This window comes from Nyctibius grandis, chromosome W, assembly GCF_013368605.1.
Source record: "Nyctibius grandis isolate bNycGra1 chromosome W, bNycGra1.pri, whole genome shotgun sequence".
Taxonomy (NCBI): Eukaryota; Metazoa; Chordata; class Aves; order Nyctibiiformes; family Nyctibiidae; genus Nyctibius; species Nyctibius grandis.
Window position 1 is genome coordinate 12,120,430 of NC_090694.1, and position 12,954 is coordinate 12,133,383.

The 12,954-nt window shown below is 41.2% G+C and overlaps 1 protein-coding gene across 1 annotated transcript in view; it reads left to right on the forward strand.

Annotated features, from left to right (window-relative positions):
* Positions 1-12,954, forward strand: part of LOC137675760 (potassium/sodium hyperpolarization-activated cyclic nucleotide-gated channel 1-like) — a 379,966-nt gene that overhangs the window by 323,381 nt on the left and 43,631 nt on the right. Inside the window, exon 6 of the mRNA XM_068421975.1 lies at positions 7,383-7,623. Coding sequence (XP_068278076.1) covers positions 7,383-7,623 — 241 coding nt within the window. The remainder of the gene's footprint in view (positions 1-7,382; positions 7,624-12,954) is intronic.

The following is a 12,954-nucleotide window of genomic DNA, read 5'->3' on the forward strand; positions in this document are numbered from 1 at the left end:
TTCCAGATGCAGCCTCACCAGGGCAGAGTAGAGGGGAGGAGAACCTCTCTCGACCTGCTAACCACACCCCTTCTAATACACCCCAGGATGCCATTGGCCTTCTTGGCCACAAGGGCACATTGCTGGCTCATGGTCATCCTGCTGTCCACCAGGACCCCCAGGTCCCTTTCCCCTACGCTGCTCTCCAACAGGTCTGCCCCCAACTTGTACTGGTACATGGGGTTGTTCTTGCCCAGATGCAGGACTCTACACTTGCCCTTGTTATATTTCATTAAATTTCTCCCCGCCCAACTCTCCAGCCTGTCTAGGTCTCTCTGAATGGCTGCGCAGCCTTCCCGTGCGTCAGCCACTCCTCCCAGTTTTGTGTCATCAGTAAACTTGCTGACAGTGCACTCTATTCCCTCATCCAAGTCATTAATGAATATATTGAATAGTACTGGTCCCAGTACCGACCCTTGAGGGACTCCGCTAGATACAGGCCTCCAACTGGACTCAGTCCCATTGACCACCACTCTCTGGCTTCTTTCCTTCAGCCAGTTCACAATCCACCTCACTACCCGATCATCCAGACCACACTTCCTCAGTTTAGCTGCGAGGATGCTGTGGGAGACCGTGTCAAACGCTTTACTGAAATCGAGATAGACCACATCCACAGCTTTACCATCATCTATCCACCGGGTTACGTCCTCATAAAAGGCTATCAAGTTGGTTAAGCGTGACTTCCCCTTGGTGAAGCCATGTTGACTGCCCCTAATGATCCCCCTATCCTTGATGTGCCTAGAGACAGCACCAAGGACAAGTTGTTCCATCACCTTTCCGGGGATGGAGGTGAGGCTGACCGGTCTATAGTTACCCGGGTCCTCCTTCTTGCCCTTTTTGAAGACTGGAGTGACATTTGCTTTCCTCCAGTCCTCAGGCACCTCTCCCGTTCCCCACGACTTAGCAAAGATGATGGAGAGTGGCCTAGCAATGACTTCCGCCAGCTCCCTCAGCACCCGCGGGTCCATCCCATCAGGGCCCATGGATTTATGGATGTCCAGATTGCTTAATTGGTCCCTGACCCAGTCCTCATCAACCAAGATGGACGACTCCTCTATCCTGACTTCCTCTGGGGCCTCAGGGGTCCGGGGCTCCTCAGGACAGCCTCCAGCAGTATAGACAGAGGCAAAGAAGGCATTCAGTAACTCCGCCTTCTTTTTATTCTCTGTCTCCAGGGCCCCCACCTCATTCATCCATATTACCTTTTGTAATAAACTGTAAGTGTGTTTTTTCTAAGAGTTTTCAGGAAATTTCTTCAGCAGTACAGTTCAGAAGGGAAAACCTAGAAGAAATAGAGGTTCGTCAACTGGCCCAAACTTTAAGTACTTAGCTGAGTTATCAGGACTTCTCAGGCTTTTGAAATTAGACTGGCTATCTCACAATTACAGATTGCCTTAAAACATTGCCTGTATCTCTGTTCTCATTTTGATGCTTCTCATCCCTTTCTCAGCTGGAAACCAAAATTAAGAGGCATTAAAGAAGATTAAAGCTAAATTCCCTTAAAAAAATAGCCCAATTTAGGCATGGATGGGCAGCTGGGTAAATGAAAGTGTGAACAGATAGTGTCTATTTTCTTTCTTTCCTTCTTTCTTTTGCTCTTGTTTAATCTTATAATGGAAGATCCAGAGAAGAGAAGCATGAGAAGCACAGAACTGCTCTCCCTTAAGCTCAGTTAAATCAATTAACAAGCTGGGAAAAGATGGATATACTTCATCAGACTGACTTTATTGGAGGTTTGGTTGAACCGTATATTCTTAAAAGGATTATCCTGTCTGCATTTGAGTTTAATGCAATAATAATTCTGAAGCCTAAATAAACACATATAAGGAGTTGAATAGAAAATTCTAACAAACTAGGGAATGATAGAAAAGTATGCAGAAGGCAAACACTTAATCAAAGAAGCCAAGAAAACATAATTAGTCAAATCTATATCCCTTCTCCTTGCAAATGCATAAAAAAGATTGCTTTCTCTTAGGAGGCAGCAATACTAGCTAGCATATCATAGAATCATAGAATGGTTTGGGTTGGAAGGGACCTTAAAGATCATCTAGTTCCAACTCCCCTGCCGTGGGCATTGACACCTTCCACTAGACCAGGTTGCTCAAAGCCCCATTCAACCCAGCCTGGAACACTTCCAGGGAGGGGGCATCTCTTTAAGACTGACTTGTCTTAAAATGAGGTGAACAGAGCAAGACAAAAAAAAAAAAAAGAAAAAGAACCTGCTTCCACTCAGTCCTGGCAGTATCCAAGCAGGGGATTTCATTTAACATTTGGCTGGAAAGCATATTTATTCCTCCCTTCCTTTTGCCTACCTCCTTTTGCCTGTCTCATCTCACAGCTGGCTGGAAAATTTTCTGCATCTGGGCAACCTCTATGCAGGTATATTTTATTGCTCTGAATGATCTCATATTTAAATAAAAGAACACTTTAAAGAAAAACAAAGCACATTTCTTTCTCAGTAATTTTCCACCTTCTAGCATCATAAATAAGGAAAGTTTGTACTTTAGCATAAACTGTCATAGAAAACTAATCAACAAAATGAGTGCATTACTAGGATATAATGGCTGAAATTACCACACATATTGGTTTTGTGTGGCAAGGTTTCAGTAGCGGGATGGGGAGGGGGCTACAGGGGTGGCTTCTGTGAGAAGATGCTAGAAGCTTCCCCCATGTCTGATAGAGCCAGTGCCAGCCAGCTCCAAGACGGACCCGCCGCTGGCCAAGGCTGAGCCAATCAGTGACGGTATTAGTGCCTCTGTGATAACATATTTAAGAAGGGGGGGAAAACTGCTGCGGAAAAGCAGCCGGAAGAGAGGAGTGAGAATATGTGAGAGAAACAACTCTGCAGACACCGAGGTCAGTGAAGAAGGAGGGGGAGGAGGTGCTCCAGGCACCGGAGCAGAGATTCCCCTGCATCCCATGGTGAAGACCATGGTGAAGCAGGCTGTCCCCCTGCAGCCCATGGAGGTCCACGGTGGAGCAGGCGGATGTGCCCGAAGGAGGCTGTGATGCTGTGGAAAGCCCGTGCTGGAGCAGGCTCCTGGCAGGACCTGTTCCTGAAGGACTGCAACCCATGGAAAGGATCCATGCTGGAGCAGTTCACGAAGAACTGCAGCCTATGGGAAGGACCCACGTTGGAGAAGTTTGTGGAGAACTGTTTCCTGTGGGTGGGACCCCATGCTGGAGCAGGGGAGGAGTGTGAGGAGGAAGGAGCAGCAGAGACAACATGTAATGAACTGACCGCAACACCCATTCCCTGTCCCCCTGTGCTGCTCGGGGGGAGGAGGTAGAGAAATCGGGAGTGAAGTTGAGCCTGGGAAGAAGGGAGGGGTGAGGGGAAGGTGTTTTAAGATTTGTTCTTATTTCTCATTATCCTACTCTGGTGTTAATTGGCAATAAATTAAATTAATTTCCCCGAGTCAAGTCTGTTTTACCCGTGACGGTAATTGCTGAGTGATCTCCCTGTCCTTATCTCGACCCACGAGCCTTTTGTTATATTTTCTCTCTCCTGTCCATCTGAGGAGGAGGAGTGATAGAGCGGCTTGGTGGGCACCTGGCGGCCAGCCAGGGTCAACCCACCACACCACAGCAGGATGGTTTTGTAGCTATGTTGGTACCTTCATTAAGCAAGTCAGGCTGAGCAGGTAAGGTCTGTGTATACATGGGTATATCCAGATATAGATTATATATCGAGAGAGAGAGGCAGGCAGAAGATGGAGCCATAAGAGGACATGAGGTTCCAAGGGTCAAAATTCTGTGACAAGGGTGTGATTTGTTGGGTTTCCCAAGACGAGATGAATTCCTTTCCAGTTGGGCTGGGCTGGCTCTGTGCAGAGGAGTCATGCGGGCCTGAATTCTCCCCTCTGTCTATATCATGCTCACCTATGAAACTATTAAGATACGTTACTGATCACTTGTCTTCTTTTTTTCCCAATTTCCTTTTTGTTTACTTCATCTGCCCCACTTCTCAGCTTTCACTCCAGACACCTTTTCTCCAGTTACTGTGCTCCCATGCTCTCACTTTTTCAGGAATTTCAGTTTCTCGATCTGTTTTTGAAAGTCAGCCTTCCTGCCTCCTTTTTTCCCTTTCTTCTAGATCCTTTGTGTTTCTTCTTTTTGTTTTCCTCCCATTCTCTTTCTTAATATTCCACCTAGGTCTATTTTTCACTTTCTTCCTGATTGTGACTAGAGTTGAACTTTTCACTCTCCCAGCCTTTTCTGTGCTTCCACCAGCATCTATATAATTTCCAGTCAATTTTTGCTTTCTTTAGTAATTTCCTTTCTCTGCCTCCTGGACACGCAAGACAGAGGTATTCACTTTCAGAAACAGAAAACAAGCAGCTAGTCTACTGAAAAGTCCCTGAGCAAGGCAAGACAAGTAATAGTTGTTGCCAGCTTTCCAGCATCAGCCAAGACTGCAGTAATGCAGTCTCATATGGAGCTGAGAATGTAGTCTGGGACTCCTTGCGTGATGGCACCCTACTGCAAGCAGTGGGAGCAGAGAATAACTTTCCCTTGGAAGGGAAGCAGTGGCTGAAGCTTTATTGAGAAATTAAGTTCCTTGTTACCTATTTAGATGAGAAGGAAAACAGGCTTTTCCTCATCCTTTAGAAAGACAGTAAACTGGAATCTCTTTTTTAATATTTATTCTCTCATACAGAATGTACCAGGGTAGCCTGGGATTACTCCTCTTGACTTAATGACTCATCAGGATTCGCTGATCTTGAATGCCAATTACACTTATCTTGTAGTTCACACCTTGCAGTGCTGTTGCTTGAGATAATTTTTGGATTCAGGCAAACAGCACCACGTCTTGCATCAAATTTTCCATCTGTTTTTACAAGAAAGACCAGTTTGTGGGGTTTTTTAAGCTCTGATTCTGATGTCATGTGAGGAGATAGTATTGTCCCATAGTATTGCACCAGTATTGCACCCATGTCTTTGCCTGCACTGGGTGGGAGTCATAGTCAGATTGCTCCTCCTTTCTATAAGTAGGAGTCTCCCAGTCATTACAAATCTCAGTGCTCTTTTCCTCCCATCTTTTCTGGTTTCCATTCTTGCCATGATTCCTGTACATTTCAAGTTTCATGCAACCATGAAGAAGTCTGCTCTTGATCTCAGATCTGTCTCCTCCTGTCTTAATCCAGCCCATTTATGCTTAGCCATGGAGTCCATATATGGTGCAGTGTTTCAGGAATGCTAAAACACTCATAAGGGGAAGTATGGCAATCAGAGAGGGTGAGGGAGAGTGAAGCAGTACAATGAAAAGTGATGGAAGGGGAGTGTTGTTCTATTTCCATCGCTTATAAATAATTCTCAGATAAAATGTTCTTGGTGGAATCATATCCCCACTGAATTCAATTGGAGCTTAGTGATTGACTTCAAAGATGTAGCATCTTACTCTTCGTTCACTCTATCTTTAACCCAATAATTCTGAAATTAAATCTGCATTAAATTATAATTATATAAAATTATATATTTTCTGTATCTCCTTGGTTCATTTCAGAGGAAAAAAGATATTATACTTATCTAAGTATAGAGATATGATGCTATTGAGACCAAGGTTAAAGAGAATCACTGTACTGCTCTTTGTTAAGAGTCAATGTTCATTTCTGCTTACAGACACTTCTGTTCCCACCTTGCCATTATATAATGACACTTTCTTGTGGGATTGTCAGGAAATATCATAAGTCTATCCTAGGAGTAGCACAAGGAAGTAATTTTGCCCTGTGTTTTTTTTGTTTTGTTTTGTTTTGTTTTTGTTTTTTTTTAATGGAAAATAAGACATTGCTGGAGATAACTGCTTTCTGCTTCCCAGGTGCCTGGTGAGACATTTTGCTTCACATTATTTTTCCAAGTTCCACTGGATTTATTTTGGAAGTATGTAATTTCTCTGGGAAAGGAGGTTGTTTTTTCACTCTTAGATCATGCCCATGCCTCTTAATTGCCTCAGTAGCCAATGGCTTCCTTCAAAGGGAGATTCCCACCTCCTTCCCAGATGCAAGGGGACTGATTTGAAGAACCCATTATGGTTTTGATGCTTATACTGTGGAATTAGCTGAACTTTCCCATCATGTCTGCAAGCAGGATATCAGATGGTGGGGGTGGGAGGAGAAGGAAGGAATTTGTCTGAACAAGTATATCTGAACTTGCTGCCCAGAGAGCAGGCTGCATGGGATATATGAGATATGCAAGTATGAGACAGCAGATGCATGGAAGATTGAAAGAACAACATCTAGCAGGAGTGCAAGGGGCCTCGGTCAAGGAGGTGAGAGCACTGGTAGGTGGGATGTCTCCTTTACATCAATCACAAAGGGGTGTCTTGGTATAAGAAATGCTAGGGATGCTCCTCTGACACTGAAATAATATTTATCTTTCCAAAGCAGTTAGGTGACTGCTGGTTGTATTTTTCTTTTATTTCTTCTCTGTGCACAGATGATCATATATGCTCTTCCTGTCATGTTTGGGTTGCTAACTCAGTAGATGTTGCCTGTCTGAGCCCCTCTTCATGTCTAATACTGATTAATCCCAGTTCTTCAATACACTGTTAAATCTGTATGACAACTGAACATGTTCATTTTCCTAAGACTAAGGTCTGCAAGAACTAGCTTGAAACAATTTGAAATTCTTGAAACTCTTTCAGGAATTGTTCATTTTTTTATTTAAAGCAAGTAGGACATTTATAGCTTTTTGGTACTAATACTTTCATGTAGATGTGCTCATAATTGGCTCTGTAAATATAAATATTCTGGGTGGAAGACACCCTTAAGACCTGTAGCAGTCTGAGGAAAATAGTAGTGTTTTCTGCATACAAGGGTCTACTGTATATGCATTTCTTTGAAGGGCAGGAATGTATGCCTCAGTCTCTATAAAATGAATTAAACACTGCAGTTGTTCCAATCAGAAAGATGTTACTGGTGTAATATTTGAAAACACAGGGCTAAACTTTCTGCTTGTATAACTTTTATCACTTAATACAGTTATTGCAGTAGCTAATCTTGTTGTCAGCCAGTGTAATTCCTATTTTATTTTTATCTTTCTGTCATCTTTTTTTCCCTTAAAAGCCAAGGGAAATAATAAATAACGTGAAAATCACCTGAAGAAGACAACCTTTGACCTCAGTAATACAAATCAGTATTGCACTCTTGTTTCAATCACTTCAATAGAAACAGATGAAAATGTAAAGAAAAGATTAAAAAATTAGGCACAGAAAGAAACACAGAAAAGTCCAATTAGAGCATAAAGAACTTATCTGTGAAGAAAGCAGGAAGTCTTTTCTCAATGCCCATCATAATGTATATATTTGCTCATCATTATTATCATTATGTTTCCTTCCCATTTAGGAGATTGTCAACTTCAATTGTCGGAAGCTAGTTGCTACAATGCCTCTTTTTGCTAATGCAGACCCAAATTTTGTGACTGCCATGCTAAGCAAACTGCGATTTGAGGTGTTCCAACCTGGTGATTATATTATCCAAGAAGGGGCTGTGGGTAAAAAGATGTATTTCATTCAGCACGGTGTTGCTGGTGTCATCACCAAATCCAACAAGGAGCTGAAGCTGACAGATGGCTCTTACTTTGGGGGTGAGTAGGAAAAAATTAATTATAACATTGGAGTGAATGCACTAGAATAAAACATGTTCAGATATCAGACATATAGAGACATCATAATAAGTCTACTGAGTGTCTTTTGCCTAGACAATTCCAATTGCCATGAAGAATGCACAAAATATTTCTGAATAAGACATTCAGATTCTGCTTACTGTTGCAAGGATAGCTATTGAAGATACAGAATGACCTTCCTGAATTTTCAAGTTATTTTGAATTGAGCACTGTTATTTAACAGACAGTATTTCAATAAAAAAATAAAAATATAATAATTTGCATAGTAATTTTATAGCTATTTAAAGGTAAAATAATCAGGATTCATCATCTTTTAAAAGGGATACAAATGTTGAGTCATAAATGTAAAGTACTTCTAAAAAGTAAAAATCACTGTAAGAATTACAAAATTAGACAGTGGATAAAAGACCATTATTTATATGGGATATTTTGGTATTCTTCATGAATATTTCAGGCTGTTATTAGTGCTTTTTTATCAAATTTTAGCACACAGCAATGTTTATCCTTCCAGTATATGCTATGAGAAACTGGACTCCCTATTTGACTAGATAGGTCTCTAACAGATGTATATTAATAAAAAACAGACATTAACTTTAGTCCAAATTAAATTAATCTGGTAATCCTAATGAAAAATAGGGTTTTATTTAGATGAAGGCATCTGAATTTTTATATTTGGATTAAAACAATCTTTTTTTTTTACATATCATAATTGACCGGTATGAAAATGTTGTTCCTTGTGACTATTAATTGTCTTTGTGCAATAGAATAGGTGTCTGCTTCTGTGAGTAGTAGCAAGGCTGGTTTCCAGAAGCTGATTGAACATTTGTATGTACCGCTGCTGCCCATGACAGTTACAGTTAGTTGGTTATTGTATTAATTTTCTGTTGAATCCCATTAAATATTCCAGAACTGAGTCAAAAGCCTTTCAGAAAATGTTCAATTAAAGCCCTAATCAGTGGCATTTAGCTGGTATACAGAAGTGGGAAGCTTAGAAAACTGAACTGGGCTCAGTGTTTGAATTGGGCTACAGAGTTACTTAACTAATCCCATTTTAGAATAATACGCTAAAGCAACTCCTATTGATCTGGCCAGCAGGCCTTGTCACTCTGCAGTAGCCTCTGCAAGGTGATTTGTACCAGTATTTGTAGCAGCACTTCAGTAAAGAAGTCTTGTGCTTATCCCACGGGCTTAAATTGTAGATGCTGAAGACAGGAGATTAAGGAGAAAGAAAAGGTAAATGCTGAGGATGAAGAAACAGAGCAACCTTGGTCTTGGTCATCTTTATGCTTAGCAGTGCCCTGGTTTATGAAAATGAGTTTGCAAGAGCCTGTGTGCTGAATCTGGCCATAATACTCCTCTGAACCAGCAGAGGATCAGAGGAGATTGCACATGAAAGTACTTTATATAACTGTCAGCCTGTTGTTGCAGTGCAAACAACTACTTAGCTCATCCTGTTCATCTGCTACCCTTCTTAGCAGGAATGCAGACAAAAAATAAGCTATTTGCAATACCCAGACACCACAAGAACTTATTACACTGCATACCAAAGCAGTTTTGTTCATCCAAACTGCAGCTGGGATGAGACAAGGGTTCCAAAAATGGGGGCAAATGCATCCAAACTCTAACAGCTGCTTGGGCAAATGGGAGACAACAGTTGCTGCTAGAGGAGAGGAGAGGACACAGGGAGAAAGAACATGAGAAAGGAAGTGCCCTGAGGTCCAAAGTGTTGTGATTCAGATTTGTTTTAACAGAATACCATATAGCAGTGTGATTCCCAGAAGTAGGTTTCAGAACCTGGAGAAGAAATACCTATTTGACTGCAAAGAGAGGAAACAAGCTGCACATCGGATAACTGCGAATTGAAAAGGTTTGGTTTGTCAAAGCAGAAAAAAAAAATTTAATATTCTCTCCTCTCTGGAGAAGATGTTCTTTCCCTGAAGTGTATATCAGAATCTGAGTAAATCTTCCTGACCAAAGCAGACGCAAGAAATGCTGCACAGTGGAATAATAACAAGCTGGAAGAATAAGCCTGTGTTCAAATCCTAAAACCAATAACCCCTTTTTTTGCCTAATGGAGACATGCAAAATCTGAGGCTGAGGCACCATTTAAGAAGCTGCAGCTTATAACTTCAACTGTATAGCTTTCAGTTGTGACCCAATAAATCAATATCAACACTTGTGCTCTCACAAGCAAGGGAAGGACACACGGATGGGAGTGGTGTGCCATACCTAAACAGATCTTTTTTAAATTCTGGGCTTGATTACTGTCTACCTCTTTCCTCATCTGAGCTCACTGGTTTCTCCTTTCTGGAGGGAAAGAGTAAGTACAAGACAGTAGCCACAGAGATACTGTGGTTTGTTCGTTGGCATTCCTGTGGGAAGAGCATCCTATCCCTTAACCTTCATGTGTGTTCATAAATCTTATTTTCTTGAACTTTGTGTGCAGGAGCATTACTTAGCCCAGCAGCATGTAGGATGCTAATTTTGATCCCAACAAGTTTTTTGTCCTTCAATATCCTAATTGAAGGATATTATCATCCTACATATCTACTCCAAGTACCAATATGAATTTGAAAGTAATTTCTGGTACTATCCTTTTCCCTAGGCCATATACCCCCCTACCCTCACCCCCACTTCCCCTTTGACAGAATACACAAAACATGTAAGGGAGCAAGTGAGAAATACTGACTAGTCTACACTCCCTCAGATCTGCAGTCAACATACCAAAAAACAATGTCCCCCAATTATTGGAATAACAAAATAGATATATAAATATGTTCAGGAAAAAAGTGTGATTTGAGGTTGACTATATTCTTTCAAACCTTTCAGTAATGACCACAGAGGAAATGTTTTAGAGAGTGCCATAAATTATGTTTTGAACAGACATGGATCAGCGGAAGGATTGTTTCATATTCAGGACAATCCATTTTCCTTTTCTTTTTACTGACATTTAAAGAAAACAGTAACTTTTTAATGCCTTAACTTAGAAACCCTGTCCTTACATGATGTGCTTGTGTGAGTTTTTATAGAAGGGAAAGGAATTCAGCAATGAAGAATACATGATGCTAATTTTCACTATATTGCTCAGTTATATATTCATTCCTACATCAGTGAAATGATGTAAGCCACAGTTACTAGTGGAGAGTTCCAGGATTTTAATACTTTATAGCTGCTTTCATAGAATTCTTCAGGACCATATCTTGTTATTTTTGAGGAAATACTGCAATACTCATTTTTCCTAAACATCTATGGATTTTTGGTGTCTTCCTTCACTTTACCCCATTTTCTAAAATATTTTCCACTTCTCCATTATTAGGAATGGGATTGCTGCTACTTTCAGCAAAGCAGTAAATGTTCTGTTCTCTTTTATTTGTAAAAAGAAAAGACATTTCTCCCACTGAGACTGACAGTTTTCATACAAGGGGAAACAAGGTTGCCCTCAAAGAAAATTACAACCTTCTCCTTCTAGCTACTTCTGTAGGACAGGCAGGGAGAGTAAAACATGAATGAAGAATTGTCAGGAGAGATTGGACAGTCAGGAGAAGGTAGACTATGTTAACACATAGGACAAAACCATAGGGGAGTTCAGAAGAGTGTGGAGAGCGAGATGGTCACCAGAGAGAAGACTGTGTAGGTAGGAGTCAGGTTGTGAGTGGTGCAAAAAAAAAGGAGACACAGGAACTTTGAGTGCATAGGAACACAGTGGGCATGAGATTGATGGGAAAGGGAAGAAAATATAAGGGCCAAGAGAATGTGTGAACAAGCCTAAAACAACCTCCAGAAGCTGGAAAGGGAGCAGGAAGGTGCTTACATCTATCCCTTTTGAACAGCAAGTAGGGAAACCTGACTACATGTGTATTTGCAGCTAAATTGAATTGTAAGCTTGATATGAACACACCTGAATTCAGCCTTCCTGGCATAGAGTAGAAAAATTGGGAGGTGGGTGAAAAATGTAAGCAATTGTATTTTGAGGATGTTGTGATAGCTAAATTTTTTTCTTGTCATCTGGTCCATGGTTTTGAGTATTTGCAGTTTATAATACTGAAAAGGTAAAGTCTTTGTTAAGCACACAGCAGTGGAGAATGAGATCTCCCCAATATTTTTTTTGTCTGTGTCAGTACATATTTGTGTTTCTCTTCTTTAATACCTCAGTATTTCAAACTCATTTATGCTATAATCCCAGCAGTAAATGGTAGGGAGGAAATTGCCAGGTTTCAGTCCTACTGAACCTTTTCCTCTGAGTACCAGATGATTGTATTAGAAATTACTCAAAGGCTTCTTGTGATAGGAGCAATTACTAAACAGATTGCATATTTCTTCCTCACTAGAGGAAGAGCCTTCCTTACTGAGGCTTTACAGAGCAGAAATAATAATGTATCAATGAACCTAATACTAATGTAATTTACATTATACCAATATGAGGAGAAGGAACACGCCTCCACACAATCCAATGTGAATCAAAGTGAAGACACTTTATTAAGCATAAGCTGTCCCTTTTATACATTTTGTACTTTCCCTGGCTGTAAGCATGTGCATTGCTACTGGTTAATATTACTAAACACACTCTTCTTTGATGTGTTGATTGGTCACTGCTCTGCCACTGGTCTTTTCTTAATTGGCTCCATCAGTTCTTGTTTCTTCTCCTCCATGTTCGGCTCCCACCGGCTACTCCCTCAATTCTTGATTGCTCAGCTACTGTTTTTCCTCATCTCTCCAAGGTCGGCTTGTTGACATTAGCTACATGAATCTTGTCACGCAGCTAGGCCCTCACTCCATACTCTCATACTTCTGGCTCATTACATGACCATTCTCCTCCAAAAACCCCTCTACATTCTCCTCCAAAAACCCCCTCTACAATTCCCCCTTTCTTTTCTTGAGCCAGAAAGGCCATGTTTATCATCCGCTGCAGGGCCCTTTGTAAGCAGGAGAATAAACACGGTAATACAAGCATGTGTCACGGTTTAAAGCTGGGCCGGCTATTAAACCTGCGGCAGATGCTCTCTGTTATCCCCTCCCCCCAGAGGGAAAGGGAAAAGGGAGAGAGACTTCTGGGTTGGAAAGTTAAAACAGTTTTAATAAACTATAATAATGAAAAAGAGTATAATAACAATAATAGAAATAATCAAATATATACAAATATATATACAAAACCAAGACTGAGCTCCCCTGAAGTCAGCCACGTCACCACCGGCACTGCAGGGCAGGCTCCGGGAAGGCCCAGGCTGGGCCTAGCGATGGTCGAGAGCTGGATTCAGGGATGCACGGATCGGGATCGGGGGCAGCAGGAAAACA